Below are 21,608 nucleotides of genomic sequence, written 5' to 3'. Positions count from 1 at the left end.
TCATATGCTGGGGTTTTACAAAGTACATGACCTCTGGGTCTCTATTCTTGGTGGCCTCTGCAGTGCTGACTTTTTGATATTGTTTTTCTCGTCAGGTATGACTTCCCCTGGAGTATTACAAAGTACATTCCGTTTTTACGTGGCGCAGAGTATCACGATTACCATCATTATGTTGGAGGATATTGCCAAAGCAATTTCGCATCAGTTTTCACGTACTGTGATTACATCTATGGAACTGACAAGGTTGGATCATGAATCTGGAATTCTTCGGCGATATAAATAACTTCATAGTTCTTTCAAGGTGTTCAATCATGTTGAGATAATTACTTTTGTTGTCACAAGGGTTATAGAACATCAGAAGAAAATCCTTCAGAAGGTATATATCTACATCTTATAAAAATAGTGGCTAATTTCTTTAATCATGTTCTGTCCATGTTTCTGGGTGATAGAGATGCTTTTGTCTATTGTCCTTATTTTAACCTCTTCCCTCTGAAGTTGAATGAAATTTGATCATTTTACACAAGTAATAAAATAGAAAATTAGTTGCATGCATCCCAGTAACATTATTATGCATAGATACTTTAATCTAAGATTGAATACATAATTTATTTATGCTTGAAAGTAGCGACATTCTGCAGCAACTATCTTTTTTCTTTTCCTTAACCCTATTTTTGGCGGCCGTTTGTTTTAGTTGAAGGAGGAGTTTGAAGAAACCGCGTTGAACAGAATGGAGGGTCGTACAACAACAAAATGACAAGTTTGACTGATTATGGGGCGGCATCTGCAGCTTAGGTGTGTTATTCGAATCTTTAAGTTGGCGCGGACACAGGTGCCAGTGAAAAATAGACGCCTTCAGTAGCTTGAGGAGGTTAAGATTAGAACGGCGTTTTCTCTGTGTCTAGAAGGGGCAGGTAGTGAGTCCAATCCAAAAAAAAAAAAAAAAAAAAAAGAAGGGGCAGGTAGAACCTGTGACTCGTGCGAGTAATAGGGAGGAATTTGTACTGTAGTCAAGAAATAGAATTCGAACTACTTTGTCTCTGTTTTTGTTTGCTTCGTGTTTGATCAGAGTCTCACTTTGTGGGTCGTTAGTTCTTAAATACGAAGAGAGGCTGCTTCTCCAAAATGATTAGGTGTTATGATAAAACTAGACTCCATTGACTGGCATCCGTGAACAAGTAACCATCGATATGCGGTCTGTCACATATATGGACGAGATGTGGCGGGGCATGATGACTCACCGGCGGTTCTCATCGGCTTCCCACGAAGTTCTGAGGGAAGCTGAAGTCTTTTGGTTAATTGTTTTGTATTGGGGGGGGGGTGACTCTGGCGTATATTGCAGCGTTGAGAGCTTTAAGTCAAACTTCTCTCCGTAATTACAGAGTTGGAGTTATTATTGGTGAGAAACTATTTACGTATGAGTGATGATTTCTCATGTTTACGCGACTAGGTATACCTGTCCGATCTCTGTCATCAATTTTCTTTTGGGGACGTAAAAGAGAATCTATTTGCGAGAACAGAAGGCAAGTATCCTCGTTGCTTTTTTAGCAAGTCGAGCATATCTTATATAGTATCGCAAGGGGCAGGGTGAGGCACGGCAGCTGCCCGTCTAGCTCAGTCGGTAGAGCGCAAGGCTCTTAACCTTGTGGTCGTGGGTTCGAGCCCCACGGTGGGCGCCTTGATGTTTTTGAGAAAAATATTTAATTTATTTTAAAACAGTATGACGAGAGGAACATGTGGGCCTATTGTGTTGGGAAACAAAACGAGGCCCAACACGAGGGAGGGGAGTATGTTATGATTAGAGTAATAGGTTAAAGGTGACATCGAGCCATAAAACGAGGAGATAGGGGGGTAGGCCGTAGCCCCTAGTGAAGGGGATAGTGCAAAATATAAGGCCCAGGCGGGACAGGAGACGTGAACAGGGAAAGGGTGAGAGCCATGACTGGGGCCGGCGACGATGTGCGCTTCAACTCTCCAGTTGTGACGGCTAATCTCCTTTCATTCCATTTATGTACGTATCTGGGCCACTTTCATAAAGTGTGTCTTTTTAAAGAAGGCTCATAGTGGTATTGCCAGTTCTCGTTCCTTGCCGTACACGTGGACACCCTTCCATCCCCTTCTAGTAGAGCTTGGTACTATGAGTTGAACCTGTAGGCTTAACTCGCCCAACCGGTCATAAAGTAATGAGTGGGGTTAAAAAAAATAGAGACTATTTTGATGCGGTTATTTTCAGCCCGCACCCACCAATCCACAGCTCCCCACAAGCTAACCCGCTAGGCCTTTGTTTTATTTTTTAAAATTTTTTTATAATTTTATTTTAATTTTAATGAGAAAAAGTTTTTTTATTCATTTCACTGATTTACATATAACTTTATATTTTACATATCACTTATATTTTATTAGAAACTTTAATTCTAAATTTGATTTCTCATTTTCTTTATTGTTTTTACTACTTTGTTACTAATAAAATCACTGTTAACAATAAATTGTATATTTATATTTGGGAAAATTGTAAATAAAAACCCCCAGCATGTAAAATTACGACTTGAGACTCTTAATTTGAAACATAGCAAATAAGAACCCTATCTCACTTTTGCAAATATGAAAATCATGATAAAATGTCCCTCAGCCAAATGATAAGTTGATTACGGAAAATAACAAATTCACTTTACCGAATGATAACTTCAATAGACCATAAGTATACAAGATTGAAACCAGAGATTCAACATTGATTCTGATTATAAAACTTTAAACGAATTTTTATAATTAGGACCGAAAATGATATTATGTATTACCCGGTTTGCTTTTAACTATCGGGCACACATACATGTACACGGTGTTTCACTGTGCGAACTCACCCCTTTTTGATTTGATGTTTTTGTTTTGGGGGGGTTGTGGGGGACTGGCGGAGAGGATGCTGTCTCTTAATAGTGGATGCTAAATCAACATCCTTCTGGCTCCTTGATTGGTGCACTGAGTACCTGATATTACGGGCCTATACAAAGAAGTCTACGTTGACTATAGTAGTACTAGTACTACGATAACGAAAAATACACAAAAACAGTCTTCATTTTAATCTTTTCCATTCAAAGTATTTATTTGGTAATTAAAGAAAACTCCGTCCCTTATTCTCTATCAAGCTTTAGACTCATTTAAAATGATTTATAAGTATTTTTTTATTAAAATAATTTATAAACATCTTGTCAATCATTATTTATCATGTTAAATCAATTTTATCTTGACTTATATTAAACATGTTTATAAATTATTATTCATTTTTTTACTATTAGTATTAACAAATCAGGGACCATCCTCCTGGCACCCCACCCTTGACCTATAAGGGGCAAAAAAAAAAGAAGAATACGTATTTTTTTATTGGATTTCAAAATCTTGCCTTACAAGATTTGGACCAGATGAATCCTACATTTCTCCTCGATTTAATTATCAATAAATTTTTTATTCAATGGCACTTTGTACTTTCTCTCATTAAGAAGATTGTGGGTTCTGCATTCTATGGTGACAAAACTGGGGGGAATCCGGTCCCCTCCCCTTTGAAGAGAGTAGGGTTTTTTAAACTGCTAAACTAAACAAACAGGAAAAAACAAAAAATCTTCAGTCGTCCATGAAATAATTATAATGGCCATTAGATTAGCCCAACATGCAAATGAGATAGTAAATGTCAGATGCAGGGAACAGCCCTGAATCGAAAATTATCGATATTAAATCATTCATTTTAATATTCAAAACTTGCTTTTACACATCGTCTTCAATGCAAGTTGTTGAAGTAAAATAAACGAAAAAAATTAAAAACTGAGGTAAGTAAAAAACTGGGATAGCTGGGTCTAAAGGGGAACCAGGGCCAAAAAGGACCACAGTGTAGCTGATATAGGGTAATTGATGAAACTTGACAAGTGAATAATGGCGGAAATTTAAAATAAAATTGTGGCATCAAATACTAATCGTTGCTCACCATGCATCTCCATATCGTCTTTATTCTTGTAATTATTCATCACTGGAATAATTTATTGTTATTGCATTAATTGCAAATGATTATTTAGATTAAGAGAATGTATGCAAAACAAATACACATAGCAATTTTTTTATATAAAAAAAAGACAGACAATGAGGCTTAAAAGCATTAATGCTTCGTATGGCTTAAGAGAAAACATTTCATGCACGTACTACAACGAACAGTTTCAGTTATTTTACTTTCATAACAGATATAACCCAGCATAATACTACATCCAGTCTTTAATATACGACCTAATTAACTAATTTAAGAATATTAAAAAAATCAGTTATGTTAGTTATTTGTTATAAATAGATATTGTATTTTCAAAATATCCGTACTAATCATGTATATTAGTTAAAAATTATTATTTAATAAAACATTTAAACATGATTAACTATTATAAGGACTGCTTTAAAAAAAAATATGATAGATAAAGTGGATTTGGGTCTTATATTTAGAACCAAATTGAAAATCAAACAAACTCTTGTAATCTAATAAAGGACGGAGGTAGTGATCAAATTTTATTGACATTATTGTAGAGTTTTAGAGAATAGCAAAGGTAGGGTTATTGATCACTTATAAATAGTATAGTTTGCTAAAAATTTTATATCTTACTGTCATGATTTCTCATGCCTTGCACAAATAGACGAGATATATCGTTTACTATTCAAAACTCAAATGATTTTCAATGGATTACGTATATTAATGACATCACTTACTTGTGACAATGTTGGAATTCATGATCTTTAATAGTTTAATATTACCTCCGGTCATAATTATAATGCTTCATTTATAGACTATAAACAAGGTTTTATAAGTATGATAGGAGGTAGTATATCATACTCGAAACTATTCATAATTTAACGAACGTAAACGTGACCTGCGACAATCCCGTAAATCAATCTGCAGGGAATTTGAAAAGTAACAAGGTTGACTCAGTGCACCGTTTGTGACGCAAGAATCATGGTGTGTGAGAAGGGGAAAAGCTTAAAGCTTAGAAAATTACAGGTCAAAGAGGCACGTGCTTGGCATTATCAAAGAAGAAGACAGCAACCCCCATCCTCGTATATTCAAACATCTTCTTTCAGATGATCTTGGGGCAAGTAAGTGAATGAAAATCATCCATATTTAATCCTTGGCAAATTACAATTATATGTTCAGGACAAAGAAAAACTCATAAGAGGTTGGGCCTCAAGATCCGACAGGAATCAAGTGAACTTAAATGTGTAAACAATCTGGGGGGTAGTGTTAGTTTAGGAGTTGGAATTAAATTAACAGAAAATTAAACTTGTTAATACCTCCAATTTTTTAGATAAGATTTACTTTCTAATACGAAGAATTGGTGAAGGTAGTTATTAAAATATGAGCAGTTGGCAGTAGCGAAACGGATTTCGTCCTTCCGGATTTGGCCAACATCTGGGTAAGTACAATGGGCAACATAGAGTTGTTGGATATGGTGATGGATTTGGGTAAATTAAACAGTTGGTGGACAAGGGCAGGCCTACTAAGGTATTATTTAGTTTGGTGGGTTTTAGTGTATCGTCAGAGCAAACCCATCTGCCACTTCAATTAACGCCCAGCTCCTAAGCTCCCTATTAACAAAATATTATTATTCATTGCAGCAAAATTGGGATTAATAAAATGGAAACAACAGTTTATGCTACATGTGCATCCACCTTACCTTAACCTGTTTTCATTATGAAAATTTAGCTATTATTATTTAATTATACCTGAAATGTCGTTGCCTATAACAATCTGCTGTATTAAAAACTGACTTGTACTGAACTTCTTAGGAGTCATGTCCAGATAATTTTTGTGGCATTTAATACTTGATCAGGAATCCCCTAAACTTTTGAACTAAAATACAGTATATAAATATCATATTTTTTAACTAAAAAAGCCTCAATGTATTTCGAATCCATTTCTTTTTCTTCCCATCTCTATTGTATTTCTTGAATGTATACTAAAAGACGACAGATGGGGCTGTGAGCGATGGAACCCCAATAATTTTGACATGTTTACGGCAACAAATGATTAAGAGGAGGGGGTCATTATGAGTCATTATAGCAAAACGTATTGTAATCACGATAGGAACACCGACTCAATACCATGATTCAAATTTGCAATTATAAAAGCGTGTGCCCCTCGTGGCATGCTCTCTTGTTATTTTTCTTACCGTTATGGTTTTCTGCAATCTCCTGATGATACATGGTGATCACTGTCTCGAATTTTTGCAAATTAATAATATAGTAAGAAAAAAAATACAGAGGGCTCTTACAGTCTTGCGATATTACTTATTAGGGCTTCAAAACTTCAAATTCACGAGCTTGAGGTCCCTGAGTAAACACAAATACATAGCGGGGACCTGTATTGGAGATTGGAAATTTGTGGGTAGGCTTCTTGTGGATATTGGAATTAAGAGCGGTCATGGAGGTCACAAGTATACCTCTTTTAGTAAAACTCGATCCGCTTTTGTTCGGAGCTTTCCCTCCGCACACCTTCCATGCATGCATGGTTGCATGCTTGTGCCCAGCTCTTACCAACCTGCGTGCCTCTTGCTCACTCTAGGTTTGACATTTTTCAATAACTAATGCATCACAGTTACAGTGAATTTGGTCTAATCTTGAGATATTCAATTCTTAATTCTTAAAATATTGAAGCTAATTGAGATATTTACTTTGATATTAAATCCAAAATCTTAATTCATATTATCTCGTTAGTTTATAATACTTTTTCAAGATACCCATATTAATTACATATGCTAAAAGGAGGCTTTTATCAATAAAATTCTGATGCCCATGATGGCATTCCTAAAAAACCAGATACCCATTTATTATAAATAAATAAACTAATTTTTTAATATGAAAAAAATAGGGCCCGTGTCACAGTCAACTCTGTTCTATAGTCATAGGAACTGTTTTTTTTTTTTGGGACTGAACATAGGAACTGATTTAGAATTCATCAAATTCCTAGGCTGCCCTTTAGTGTCCGCACATTCAATTCATCACATGATGCAACAAATCACAAAAGGAAAGGCCCTTGCCCTCCGCCCCACTTCCCATAATTATTTATTTAATTCATTTACAATGTAAATAAACAAAACCAAAAGTGAAGGAGAAAAAAGAAAGAAACGGACAAATCAAGCCTCCCCCACCCATGGCAAGCCCCCCACAATTAGACCCTTAAAAAGAAAATTAACATATTAACCTTCAAAGTTTAAATAAACAAAATATTGTTTTTTAAAAAAAGTTCCGGAGGGCGGAGCGGACGCCAAAACTAAGCCCCACACTGGGAGCGCGTGTTTTCCACCTCCCAATAGATGCAAACTGACGACCATGATCGGCTCCTTGGTTTCGTACGTGGGACTCCGGCTCCAGTCTTACCTCGTTGGCTCGTTGTCCCAGTTACCATCAACATCCCCGACAATGTCCCCCACGCGCAGATAATCTCCGCGTGAAAGCGCGTTCACTTCCTCTGAGGATCGTCAACAGTGTCTCCCGAGTTCTCTCCTAGTCTCTCCCCCTTTGCCTTGCCATTATTATTTCTCAATCTCAATTCTCGCTGCCCCATTCTTCTTTGTCCCCGAATCCTTTTTATCGCAGTTTTTTTTTTTAGAATTTTTTTTTATCAGTAATGAGCACATCATAGAGACGAAATTAAGCCTCCTCGTCCTAGTTACTTACTACTCTTGTCCGATCACTGGTCTTTGTCGTGGTATGGCATGCCACCGGGAATACAAATCCCGACCACCATCACCGGTTTTCTCCGTCTAAATGCACCGAACACGATGCCGTTTCATCAGGACTCTTGAATCCCAGAGCGACAACGATGACGAGGACGGTGAATATGTAATCAAACCGTCCCTAGCTGAAATCAGATTTTTCATCCGTTTGGGTGCTTACAGCAATGACGACCACTAACACTGAAACACCGCCTGTCGACACAGCTTCGGCCGACGAGCTTGCAGCAAAAGCTGTGCACAAGCGCTATGAAGGGCTGGTTATGGTTCGAAACAAAGCCATTAAAGGTAAAGGGGCTTGGTATTGGGCACACCTGGAGCCCATGTTGGTTCACAACACTGACACTGGACTTCCTAAGGCAGTGAAGCTCAGGTGCTCTCTGTGCGACGCCGTATTTTCCGCCTCGAATCCTTCTCGCACTGCTTCTGAGCATCTAAAGCGTGGAACTTGTCCCAATTTCAGTTCTGCACCTGTGCCCATTTCCTCTGTTTCACCTACGGCTGCAATTGTGTCGTCGCCGCCGTCTTCTTCCGCTCACCACAATCACCGCAAGAGAACTTCCTCTTCTTCTTCTGCTGGTAGAGCGTCTGGTGGTGGGCCCGCTTCGTCTTACCCAGCTCCGCAGCTTGCCATGGTGGATCCGTTGCGATTCTGCGGGGAGCTCACGTACACGACGTCGTCAGCATCACCTAGTCCTGTAGTGACAGGTGGTGCAGCGGGTTTGTTGCCACAACAACCGCATTTGATGTTATCTGGAGGGAAGGAGGATTTGGGAGCTCTGGCTATGTTGGAAGACAGTGTGAAGAAGCTCAAGAGTCCTAAAACGTCACCTGGTCCTATTCTTAGCAAGACCCAGATTGATAGTGCGCTCGATTACCTCGCTGACTGGGTGTATGAGTCTTGTGGGTCGGTGTCTTTTTCGAGTTTGGAGCACCCAAAGTTCAGAGCTTTCCTTAACCAGGTGGGTTTGCCAGCTATTTCTCGCAGAGAATTGACAGGAGCGAGATTGGACGCCAAATTTGAGGAAGCCAAGGTAGAATTGGAAGCGCGAATCAGAGATGCCCTGTTCTTTCAAATTGCATCTGATGGGTGGAAACCCAAGAAATATGGGGTTTACAGTGATGAGAATTTGGTGAATTTGAGCGTGAATCTCCCCAATGGGACCAGTTTGTACCGAAGGGCGGTGTTTGTGACCGATTCTGCTCCTTCTAAGTATGCAGAGGAGGTGCTGTGGGAGACAATCACTGGCATTTGCGGGAATGTTGTGCAACAGTGTGTAGGGATAGTTGCGGACAAGTTTAAGGCCAAGGCTTTGAAAAACTTGGAGATTCAGAATCATTGGATGGTAAATCTTTCTTGTCAGTTTCAAGGCTTCAATAGTTTAATCAAGGACTTCGGCAAGGAACTTCAGTTGTTCAGCACCGTCACCGAGAATTGTCTCAAGCTCGCAAATTTTGTCAATTACAAGTCTCAGGTTCGGAATAGTTTCCAAAAGTACCAGTCGCAAGAGTACGGCCACACCTGGTTAATCCGAGTGCCGTCGCGAGATGCCCAAAATTTTAACTTTGCGCCTGTTCACACGATGATAGAAGACATACTGAGTTCGGCTCGTGCTTTTCAGTTAATTCTGTTAGATGAATCATTCAAAATGGTATGCATTGAAGACCCAACAGCGAGAGAAGTGGGAGATATGATCCGCGATGTGGGTTTTTGGAATGAATTGGAGGCAGTTCAATCATTGGTTAAACTGGTGAAGGACATGGCTCTGGAGATCGAGACAGAAAGACCGCTTGTGGGTCAATGCCTTCCTCTGTGGGACGAATTGAAAGCAAAGGTGAAGGAATGGTGCTCCAAATTCCATATTGAAGAAGAATCAGTGGAGAAAGTGGTTGAAAGGCGATTTAAGAAGAACTACCACCCTGCTTGGGCTGCTGCTTATATTCTTGACCCACTTTACTTGGTAAGGGACACTAGCGGCAAGTACCTTCCTCCGTTTAAGTGCTTGACGCCGGAGCAAGAGAAAGATGTTGACAGGCTCATAACCAGGCTTGTTTCGAAGGACGAAGCCCATATTGCTCTAATGGAGCTTATGAAATGGAGAACAGAAGGGCTTGATCCTCTTTATGCCCAAGCTGTACAGATGAAGGAGAGGGATCCTGTGACTGGGAAGATGAGAATTGCCAACCCACAAAGCAGCCGGCTTGTGTGGGAAACTTACCTTACAGAGTTCAAATCTTTAGGCAAAGTTGCTGTGAGGCTAATATTCCTTCACGCAACCTCGTGCGGATTCAAATGCAACGTGTCCTTATTGAGATGGGTGTGTGCTCGTGGACACTCCAGGACCGCACTGGACAAAGCTCAGAAATTGATATTTATTGCAGCTCATTCCAAAATGGAGAGACGCGATTTCTCTAGTGATGAAGATAAGGATGCAGAGCTGTTTACCTTGGCAAACGGGGAGGATGATGTGCTCAACCAGGTCCTTGTTGATACATCCTCAGCCTAGCATTTTTTTTTAAAATTGGTTTATCAGTTAGGATATTTCATTTTTAGAATTTATTAAATTCTTTTACCACCCGCCTTCTTCTCCTTCCTCCTCCTTGTCTTTGGTCTTCTTTCAACCACTCCCTCTGTTTGTATTTTGTTCATTTAGTCTGAGGATTTTTGGGGCAGCAAGGGGACACATCTGTGGGGGAAAAGATTTTCTGTATTGCTACTTCCTTCTTTGGCCCTTGCATGGTTTTGAAGTTGTTAAATACGCGGGGAAAGAATATCTCGTCTTGTTTGTAAGGCTAGAAAAAGGAGCATGAACTGGGGCACATAACTGGAAGCATGTCGTAGAAATTTTTATTCCTGACATAAATAATAGTGTATTTGTAAAGGGGAAGGTTTTTATGAATTCTCCTTTGGTTTTAAGATCCGATCCCCACTCACTTTCTCACCTCTTGTCGAAACTAGCAGTTGTTGTGAATTCATGTAATTGTGCATGGACATTAATTCCATTTTAAGCTTTTCACACCTTCCGCTAAAGCTGCAGAGAATCCTTTGTAATGGTTTGCCGGGCGAAAAAACAAGGGAATCCATGTAATGCAAGGTAGGCTTTGTCTAGGGAAACTGTCTTACTGAGATGAGGTGTGGATGTCTGCGTGTCTTTAAACGTCGTTCGAGAATGTTGAAACTCGAAAGGCAGCGACCCTGTAAAACCTGGGAAGATGCTACGCTTTCAAACAATCCTCCGCGCACATCGATTGAGATTGAGTATTTCAGCTCCAAATATATTCAACTTTCTGCCTATAAAGTCAATGTCGTCCATGAATAGGCCTATTTTCAAGGAGGGGCGGAGAGATCAGCTCGGCTTTAGATGGTGCGTCAGCAGAACAAGGCCCGCAGGTCGCAGGATTAAAGTCTCTGTTAGCTAACGTTGTCGTGGATGATGGGGCTCAGTTCACTTTCCGCTGCCAAAAGTCTCGTCATCAATCTTGGGATAGTCAGCTAACAAAAGTAATAATAGTAACAATGATAATGATAACTTCACATGGTGCCGTACAAGCGCAGGACTTGACTTTCATGAGAATAGAGGGCATGAATTATTAGTACTATTTTACAACTTAAATGTTCTAGGTGGCAGGAGTAGACAAAGATATGGTTGAACTGGTGAGTGAGCCATAAAATGGTTGGTTGTTAGTAGGACTTGGTGGACCATCTGCAAGGAGGAGTTAGTATCTCGGAAAAAGGAATATTTGGCAGAGAGATGTCTTGGCGGTAAATGGAATGAGTTGGAAAATAGTACAGGAGTGAAAAACGGACCTCAAAACATGAGATGAAATATGAATGGTGGCACTGGGGCAGGCTCGATCTGAATAGATTTTGGAACCCCACCATGGAAGTTGGAACCAAAAGCTAGAGTCATTTTCTGATGAGAGGATTGGGATGAAGATGAGATGAGGATTAAGTTGGATTCAATCAAATCAGCTTTAGGTAACTTCTCTTTTAAACATTCCAAAGCTTAGTATTGCTGAAGCAGAGGCTTTAGAGATGATGCTTCCCATGATTGCCACAAAGGTCTTCTTTTGAGAACCCTAAGCAAAGCAATACTGTCGGCATGAAGCACCACACAAGATGCTCCTGTCCTTATTCTATGCTATCCTTTTTAATTTTTTTTATGGTTATTTGATTTGAGTCGTGTTCAAATATTATCATTCTGCATTTATGCCGACTTAAAATCGAGATCTCCGTTAAAGCTCTTTTGCTGAAGTTGTTGAATTAGTAATGAAAAGTATTAGCCTCAACCTACTGCTGCATGATCCTCCTTATGTGTTTCTATTCTTATCTGACTGATTCTCTTGTTATTTTATTTCATGTCACACATGCTTTTGCTACGGAAAGCTGTTGGAAAGTGAAATTACAACAAACTCTACCAACAACACCGTTGTTTTATTGTTCGTTGTCACTATCTAACAGTTTCCCATTCGAGTCATGCCGTTGCGACTTTAACGGCGAAGTTCAGCCCTGCACATATCCTATTTACACTGCTCTCTTCGTACAATTAGCTCACCTAAACCATTTTTAATATTCTAATTACTGTGATTGCAGTGCCATCATTTGCTCGCGCGCCTTGTTTGAAGTTATTCGAACATATAATAAAGAGAATAAAGAAAACAATGAGCGTAAAATTGATTTTATTTTATTTTTCAATCACATTTCATTACCTCAATTTTGTAAATCAAAGCAGGACTGGACAATGCTTTAGATATCATTTGGCAGCAAGCATTAAAAATTAGAAGTAGGATCGGTATTGAGATAAATTCTTCCAAATATTTATTTCATATACCGTAAAATTATTTTTGAAATTATAGTTTGATTTCTATCTAAACACTCTTTAAAAAAATAAAAAAAACAATGAACATAAAACCGATTTTATTTTATTTTTCAATCACATTTCATTACCTCGATTTTGTAACTCAAAGCAGGAGCCGGACAGTGGTTTAGATTTCAGCTGGTTGATGGGATTGTTAACTCGGCAGTGATGTCTTGGACAGCGACCCGCTCGAAAGAAATATCCAGTTGTTTTTAACTGAGAAGTTTATATTAATAGTGATACAAGTCTTGTGCTATTTATTTTGAATGTTCACTGAAAATTATCAGGAGCACATAACAACACAGGAATACAGTTGTTGTTGTGAGGAGTCTGATAAACCGAAAGGAAGGTAACTCTATGGTGCATATATTATTCTTGTCCACTGTAAACTGTAGCAGACTGGGATACAAACAATGTCATCATCATCATTATCACTTAGCATTCATGTTTTTGAAATACGAATCTCTCTTTTGTGAAGGTGGATGGGTTTCACATTCCCACACCCACCACTGCCAACAGTAAAAAGGTGAAAAATGAATGAAGTGGGTCTTTTTTTTAAGTGTTCACCTTTCGGTAAATGAAGTGACTGAGTAGAAATCTAGAAAAAAAGTAGAGAGTGAATGAAGAAATAGTAGTATTACTATTACCCCGCTCCCGTGGGTCGAGTGTATCGTGTAATTACTCGCTAAGTGGCCAGCAGACACAAATCATTGTCGGCAAGCCTCACCAAAGCTGACTGCTCACCAACTAAAAGCTCTCTCTCTCTCTCTCTCTCTATCTCTCTCCAGAAGTTTAGTTTAAGCTCTTTATATGGCTTAGCTTGTATGGTATGCAATTGCAACGCACCTCTCTACAATTCTGGGGCGAGCTTGCTAGTGGTAAAGCAAAGGATATGTAATGATTAGTATAGGACGACACAGGCTTTATACGAGAATCTTCTCCTGTTCCAATGCCCTGATTGTGTCACCTTTCTTATCTTTTTTCCCTGCGCCTTTGTTCATTATTATTGGTTTTACTACTCAATATTTATTTGTTTGCCTTTTTCTCGTGGACGTGTCCTTTTCTACCACCACACCATTCAGGCATCGATGCTCCCACAGAAAGCAGAAAAATGCTCTTGTGACTTGTGCTCCATCCTGCCCTACCCTCCTCCTTCCCATTTAATCTTCCCCGTCATTATTAATCCCCTTCATGTTTTGTTATTCTCGCCCAAATTTAACCTTCTTTCCATTTTTTTAAGTTGGTAAAGGTTAATAAGTGGCTGCTTGATTCTCGACGTCAAGAATGTGTTTGTGTCAACTTTGAATTGAAAGTTCCCGAGGATGAGGATTATATTTTGCAGATCTTTATAACTTTATTCCGGTGATATAGTTTCCTTCTGTCAACAATAAACAAGTATATATTAATTTATGTGAAGTGACGAGAAGTCAAAAAATATGTCCTCATGGAATTCAAAGGGCGAGACGTTCGAATCGGAAATACGTCCTGTGTCTTGAGTAGCCAGTACGTAATGGACCACCAGAGTTTGAATAGGTACGTTGCTTTGTGTTTTCAAAAAACTGGGTACGTTACTACTATTATTCAATTAAAAGACGCTCGCGTTTTCAAAAGAGAGATACGGTGCAAAGAACTACTTTGAGTTGATTTCCACCGTTGTTTCCCATGGTCCGCTAGTAATTATGAAATTCATTTCCTTCTCAAAGATGGAGCCAAAAAGTCCTCCCTCTTTCCATATTTTTTTCACCAACTCGCTTTTCTTTATCATACCTCCTTCCATTGTTCCTTATTCATCCATGTACGATCCAATTCTTTAATACGATATGTTTTGTTATTTTTTTCCCCAAATAAAGTCACGTGACTCGTCTTCCTCCTCCATTATGATATTACGGTATATGCACGTGTTCCATTCTGAGCCTCTAGGAAAGTCTTTCATCTTTGGGGGTATCAATGTGAATGAACACTCCGTGCACCTAAATACTTAATTCATTCAGGTGGGTGTAGTGGCAAAAATGTTAATTATAACCAAGACAGACTACTTATCATTTGCCCAACTATTAATATGGCCACATAGATTTATTAATTGTAGCTAATTAAAATACAGGGGCACAACTTATTATTGTTCTTCTTATTTCCTCTATCATTAAAAAATCAGCGGAAGTATGTATAGTGCATGGCACAATGCCATAGTGGGTTGATTTATGTTAATATACGGGGGTGTGTAATAATTGATGTTTTAATTCGTTGCACGTAAAGTAATAATAATGGTGGTTGCTCTTTAGGGCAGGAGCGTTGTGGGCAGAGGACTATGGGGTACAGCTAGGGAGGCACGTGTCACAATCATGACGGCTGAGTATCATGACCGTATGATGGGGCCACGAGACGTTGGTGTACGTGATTTCAGACGCACGAGGACTACAACTAGGCGAACGAGTAATTGAGCCTTAAGATCATTCTCGGTATGCCGGTACAAGTAGGAGTGTAGGACCCCCAGCGTGGGGCCCATCTCGATTGCCCCAGCCAGTTACATCAACCCAAATGACCTCTTGGTCAACAACTTTGACCTTTTCGTCTGAAGAAAGGGCCCCACTTCCCTTCAATCACAAATGATCCGGTCCAGTTCCGTTGAGACGGAGACGGGGGATGTGATAAGGTGCGGGAGAATACACGATGTTTAATGAAAGGACCAAATTCTGGTGTTGCCAGGCGATTCAGATGGGATGGCATTCGTACATGTAATCGTCAAATTGAAGAATGAGAGGCAAATATGATTCTGGGCTAACCACGCATGGATGGAAACGTTCTGCGTACGAGCCAACCATGAAATGCCAACAACAAATTTGTCGTCACAGAGAATCAGGATTTCAGGCACATCACAATATCACATCACGTCATTGCCGTCCTTAAACGACATCGTTTGAACGGACAAAACTTGCTACCGGTCAATCTGTTGGATGAGGTGAGGTGAGCTAAACGGCGTCGCGCTGACGCACTTGAAGCTATGCGTACTAACGTTCTTTCTTTCCTCCTTTGGTTTTTGGCCCTTTTCCTACGTTGTGACGGAAAACACCAGTCCTGATTCTAGAGAACACTTGTGAATGAACAGAGGTTGTTCAAACAAGATCCATGGAAGAGTTAGCGTTATATCTGGTGGTTTGTCCGTTGTAATGAAGCCAGAGCTAAAAAGATTATTTAAAAAAAGGGGGGGACCCCAGTAGGTGTCTCCGGATCATAGTTCTGGAGCACGTGGAGAGCAATATAATGGTGATTCCCATAATAAGCCGAGTATATGGATGTCTGGTTGATGATTCAGCTGTGTGTGTGTGTGTTATTAGTAATAAGTTTGTTAGATAGCTATCATCAGTAATAATAGTCCTCGTGAGCTATCATTACAATACACAGAATAGCGCATTATAGGAAGTAACTTTATATTTTATTTGTCATTTTTGCAATCTTGTCTCCGTCTAAAAAAGAAACAAAAAAAGTGTAGGAAACAAATGTCTTTACTCCTCAAACAAGGGTGAACAATTAAAGGGGAGGAATATATACACATAATTGCATAAGATTTCATCAAGAGTCCAGATGCTTTTACCCAGAAAAAACAAAAGAGGCAAGGTGTTGTTGGGGCAAATAAAAGATGTGAGTGTTCGGGGATACACTGATATTGGTAAATATGAAGTGAAGCTTAATATTGAATCACAACAGCGACAACAGGTAGACAGTCTTGCATGTACCAAAAGCGAAGAGACTGTTCAGTCAGTATACGCAGCATGCAAAGAAATGAAACAGTAAAATTTGTCTTCAATTTTTATATGAAAAAATGTCTTCCATGCAAAATAAAAAGACAAACATTAAACATCAAATTTCGTTTCTTTTTTTATCTCTCGTCGACTTGAATACTCTTCCCTCGCACTAAGCGGATGCTTCCAATACATTTTTGGCAGAGAAAATTGACCCTCTTCATACCCGGACCATTGTTGGCAAAGAATTCCAAAAGAAAGAAAGAACTTGAAAGCATGCGAAACACATGTCGTTTTAAGGGTGACAGCGAAATGTATAAGGATGTGTGGCCAAGAAGAAAGGAATCTCTTTCTTTGGTTTGTTTATCTGTGTAGGGAAAAAGAGGAGAAGATGGAGAAAAAATAAGAGAGACTAAGACGCGTGTCGTCATGTCGGAACACTCTTCCCTTCCATATGCAGGGACACTATCGTAATAACAATTAAGTACTCTGTAAGAAAAATTAATATAAAATGAAGACCTGCATATAAATAAAATTTTTAAGCTTATAATTTGAAGGTTCTTATTTTACATCATCCTCCCTAAATATTAAAGTGGCTCAAAAGGTCCGGCTTAGGCTGTGGCACTCCAAATGTGGTTGCATTTACATTCATATGTTTTGGGCCCCAATTGTGTATGGACTGGGCCCAATGCTCCTTAGACTGCGTAACAGGAGAAGTTGGGCTTGTTTTACCCAAAGGGACACATTGGGCCCATGCTTTCGGTTGTTTTTTCGATCCAAAAACACGATCAATATTTAATTTTAGCCCAGCTCTAGGTAGTAGACGACACATTACTAAATATCATTCGATCCAATTTCATAGGCCACTTTTCCACTTCACGTTGTGTTTGCTAGTGTTCATGGGGCCGAACCTCTCCGCAAACGGAGGCTATTTGATCTTGACCATTGGGCCGGTCCAATTATATGAATCGTGGGCCAGAGTTCAGTCCAAATAAAAAATTGTGGAGTACACGTGTCAAGCGCTAAAATGATCCGCGCATGTTCGTTTTAAACCACAAATCTTACAGTGGGGGTTCCCTCCAAAGGCTCGAACGCATCAATTCGTGTGATATAATGTTCGGAGCTTTGCATCCTTGGATCAATCCTCCCTCCAATGCAGTAGTATTCAACCCCTCAAGGCAATTTCGCGCTCTCAGCTAAGTTAGCAGCTGCTTTGCATCCTCGTTCGCTTCTTACACTTGCACGACCGCTTAAATCTCCCTTTTCCCCACGAGCCGATTCTTCGCATATACACGCCACTTTTCCCCGTCCGCGTAGCTAGGGCCGCGATAGCGCCCATGGCTTCTGCAGTGTCGACAATGGCAGTACAGTCGGGTCGGTATAGAATATTGAAAGAAGGATCTAGGGGTTCTGAGGGACAGGTGGGTCCCGTTGTGTACTGGATGTTTAGAGATCAACGGGTAAGAGACAATTGGGCTCTCGTCCACGCCGTTCATGAGGCTAACAAAGCTAACGTCCCCGTCGCAGTTGTTTTCAATCTTTTCGACCAGTTTTTGGGTGCTAAAGCCCGCCATTTGGGGTTTATGTTGAGAGGTTTACGGCAGTTGTCCCAGGATATTCAACAAAATTTTCAAATTCCATTTTTCTTGGTTCGGGTAATTTTCGATCATATGTTGCTATGTAAGCTTTTCTTGTGAATGTAGCCGTTTGATCAATTTCCGTCTTTTATTTTTTTCCTGATAATATCATCAGAATCATCTTTCTGAGATTTGAGTTTCTTCATTATTGAGCTGCATTTCGGTGGATGCCTGGAATAAAAGGTTGTGTCGACATTTTTTCCGGGTTTGCCTACAGGGAGAGGCAGAGGACACCATACCAGATTTCCTTAGAGAATTTGGAGCCTCGATGCTGGTAACAGACTTCTCCCCCTTGCGAGAAGTGCGGAGGTGCAAAGCGGCTATATGCAAGAGGGTAAGCGAATTAGTCACAATACATGAAGTTGATGCTCACAACGTAGTTCCCCTTTGGGTAGCGTCGGAGAAGTTGGAGTACAGTGCTAAGACCATAAGAGGAAAGATAACCAAAAGGCTTTCTGAGTATCTGATTGATTTTCCTACAATGGAGCCACCGACTAGCAAATGGATCGGCAGGAACCAATTGATCGATTGGGACGACCTCATTGCTGAAGTGTTGAGGTTAGACGCTACTCTTTTGATTGATATCATATACACAGTTGTAGACCTTTGTGTTGACATAGTTATTTCCTGCAACTAGAATTGGAGCAGAGGTTCCCGAGTTACATTGGTGTGAACCCGGGGAAATTGCAGCGATGGAAGTATTAATGGGCAGTAAAAATGGATTCTTGACAAAAAGGTTGAAAAATTATTCCAAAGACCGGAATGATCCATCCAAACCCAGCGGTCTTTCTGGTCTATCTCCCTATTTACATTTTGGACAAATTTCTGCTCAACGCTGTGCCCTAGAAGCACAGAAGCTGCGAAAATCATATCCTCAGGCATGTATAATTTAATCATGGTAGATTACTAGACCCTTTTACCTTTTTCTTTGTTTCGTTAGCACAGCCATTAAGCAAACTAGGCCTGACTGAACTGTTAACCTGCCAATCAACGGTAAGATGTGCTTGATAAGGAAGTAGCTGCATTTTACGGTCATTTTATCCCATTTGTCGTTTGCTCTTCTTCCCAAAATGACATTACTGTCTGGTGTTTCATGCGACCATATCTGAAGGCAATTGAAGCTTTCTTGGAAGAGTTGATTGTGCGGAGAGAACTCGCTGATAACTTTTGCTACTATCAGCCACATTATGATTCACTGCAGGGAGCATGGGAATGGGCTCGCAAGACCTTATTAGACCATGCCAATGATAAACGAGAACATATTTACTCGTGAGTCACATTATCTTGTTTTTACCTTTTCGTGGTTGCTTGCAATCTCATCTTGCTTTTATATCTCCAGGAGGGAGGTACTAGAGAAAGCACGAACTGCAGATCCTGTAAGTCGATCTTTTTACGTATTTTGTTCTAAAATAATCGACTTTAGACTTTGAAGGCCTTCTCGCTGTCATTTATCGCAAAACATTCCTGAATTTTACTGTTTTCAAGGTCCTGTTACCCAATAACTAGTGCATCATTTTGTTTATGAATATCAGCTCTGGAATGCTTCGCAGAAGGAGATGGTTTACCATGGAAAAATGCATGGTTTTATGCGGTAAGCAGCTTCCATATTATTCTTTTAATCTATTTGTTGCTTGACGATGATTGTTGTAGAGTTATTTCATTTTAATACATATGTCATCACACAACGAAGGGCGTCAATCAAATATTGAATGAAATTTTTCTCTCGTGAGGAGTCGCAGGGAAAGGTAAGTTTGGTAGTTTGCAAGGATCAAAGAATCTTTCTGGATTTGTTTGACTTATGACTGAACTGTGCGTCAGTGTCAAAAGTCAAAACTACTATTGTTTTATATTTTTATGGATATTTCGGTTGCGGCAGTGTATATTGCCTGTTTTTTGAATTTTATGTCAATCCTAGTTTCTTGATATCCTTGCCATGATCAGACTTTGAATTTTTCCATATATTTTTCTTGCTCGACTTCGTCCCGTGTTCATTGTTTGATATTTATGTGAATCTTCTTGTTTGTATTTTCCTAGTGGTGTGAGGAGTTAGTTTACTTGGAAAGTATGGTATGTGCACTGACGGAGTTGGCTAAGAAAAGAACTAGCTTGGGGTTTTCACCGAGTATGTTTGGAGGAATTGAATTGAATTGAAATTTTAGTTTTGGGTATCATACAAATATCTTGTAATCTAATTTTGATTTATGGTGGAATTTCTCTTCCAATCAATTGAACTGGTAATTTGCTCAATATCAACCGATTGATATTACATTTTTATTGTGTTTGTCAATCTCATTTCTTCAAAAAATTTCCAAATATTTTTCATTGTAGCGAGAAATTTTAATAGATTTTTCTGTTATCGTAAGTAGTGATTCGCATATGTTAAATCCTTTTCATTATCAACTGGTAATGACAGCCAGTTTCTTCTGATTAATTAATTGTACTTGTTTATGCCTTTTCCCTTATTCATTCATGTTTCTTCAATCCGAAAATTTTATTTACAGAATGTATTGGGCAAAGAAGATACTTGAGTGGACAAGAGGACCTGAAGAGGCCCTCGAGACATGCATATATTTAAATGATAAGGTGACTACGTTAGCTCGAGCAACATAGGGGGATGACAAACTTGGACCCCCCCCCCCCCAAAAAAAAAGCAAAGATTATTAATTTACCATTGCTGTTTGATGAAGTTGCAGAGATCTAAGAAAAAATATATTTTTTGTTGTTTTTAATGCAGTACGAAATAGATGGGAGAGACCCAAACGGGTATGTTGGCTGCATGTGGTCGATATGCGGGGTCCATGATCAGGTCCGCATGCATTGTTCTTATTCTCCGCATTGTAATTTGAAACTTGAAAGTAGAACGAATTTTGCTTCTTTGGTTTGCAAGGCAGTGCATTTGCCACTTGGTTCCCAAACCATTTAGGGAGAATTTCAATAATTCTCCACTAAACAATTAATATCAATTACCCTCGAAAGGTCTGAAATTTCACTACCCCAAAAGATCAAAATGGGTGACGGGAAATAAAATAAGGTGCTACTTCAGGTTTTTAATATAAGAAGTAATTGATTAATTTGAGTAGATTAAAAAAATTCGTTAAGTTAGTTATTTATAATAAATGTGTTCGTTTTTTTTAAAATATTTTTATTAATCAAGTGTTTTAGTTAAAATTATTTATGAGAAGTATTATATTGGAAAAAAATGAATGAATAATGACAAAATAAATTGAGATCTAATATGTAGAATTTAAATAAAAGTCAAATAAATTTTTATATTAAGGATTAAAGGTAGCATATGAGAACTGAAAATTATCTATGGAATATTTATGCGTTTATTTTTGGCTTTTCAGGGGTGGCGAGAGCGACCAATATTTGGGAAAATCCGATACATGAATTATGCGGGATGCAACAGAAAATTCGATGTTGACAAATATATGGCGTATGTTACTAAGTTAGTTGGTGAAATAAGAAAGAGAAAGGCTGAAAACTTGCCATCCGAGAAGGAGAAAGTACAACGCCGTTAGTTTAATTTGATTATGTGAACTCATATTTTGTTACGCATTTAAGGCTGACCGTTAGCAGGAATGTGCAAAAAATTGTGCAATGACCTCTGGAAAATTCTTATCTGTT

The 21,608-nt window shown here is 39.1% G+C and overlaps 2 protein-coding genes and 1 non-coding gene across 3 annotated transcripts; all 3 read left to right on the top strand.

Moving 5' to 3' along the window:
- The first annotated feature begins 1,600 nt into the window (after positions 1-1,600).
- TRNAK-CUU (transfer RNA lysine (anticodon CUU)) lies at positions 1,601-1,673 on the top strand. Its single transcript has one exon. It is a non-coding gene; the product is annotated as a tRNA-Lys (tRNA).
- A 5,641-nt stretch (positions 1,674-7,314) lies between these two features.
- Positions 7,315-10,695, top strand: LOC114721069 (uncharacterized). The gene has a single exon (XM_028906878.1). It carries the CDS (start codon positions 7,916-7,918, stop codon positions 10,253-10,255), a length of 2,340 nt encoding a protein of 779 aa, XP_028762711.1. The 5' UTR covers positions 7,315-7,915; the 3' UTR covers positions 10,256-10,695.
- Positions 10,696-17,464: 6,769 nt separating this feature from the next.
- Positions 17,465-21,606, top strand: LOC114720988 (deoxyribodipyrimidine photo-lyase). Its single transcript, XM_028906747.1, has 9 exons — positions 17,465-17,999; positions 18,199-18,539; positions 18,619-18,859; positions 19,093-19,250; positions 19,321-19,357; positions 19,514-19,572; positions 20,483-20,564; positions 20,716-20,787; positions 21,329-21,606. Exons 1-9 carry the CDS (start codon positions 17,682-17,684, stop codon positions 21,500-21,502), a joined length of 1,482 nt encoding a protein of 493 aa, XP_028762580.1. The 5' UTR covers positions 17,465-17,681; the 3' UTR covers positions 21,503-21,606.
- Positions 21,607-21,608: the final 2 nt, after the last annotated feature.

Source organism: Neltuma alba, unplaced genomic scaffold (genome assembly GCF_004799145.2).
Source record: "Neltuma alba isolate B1F8T4 unplaced genomic scaffold, ASM479914v2 tig00012009_pilon, whole genome shotgun sequence".
NCBI lineage: Eukaryota > Viridiplantae > Streptophyta > Magnoliopsida > Fabales > Fabaceae > Neltuma > Neltuma alba.
Note: the sequence above shows the minus strand (reverse complement) of the source record. Positions and strands in the feature narration are given on the sequence as shown.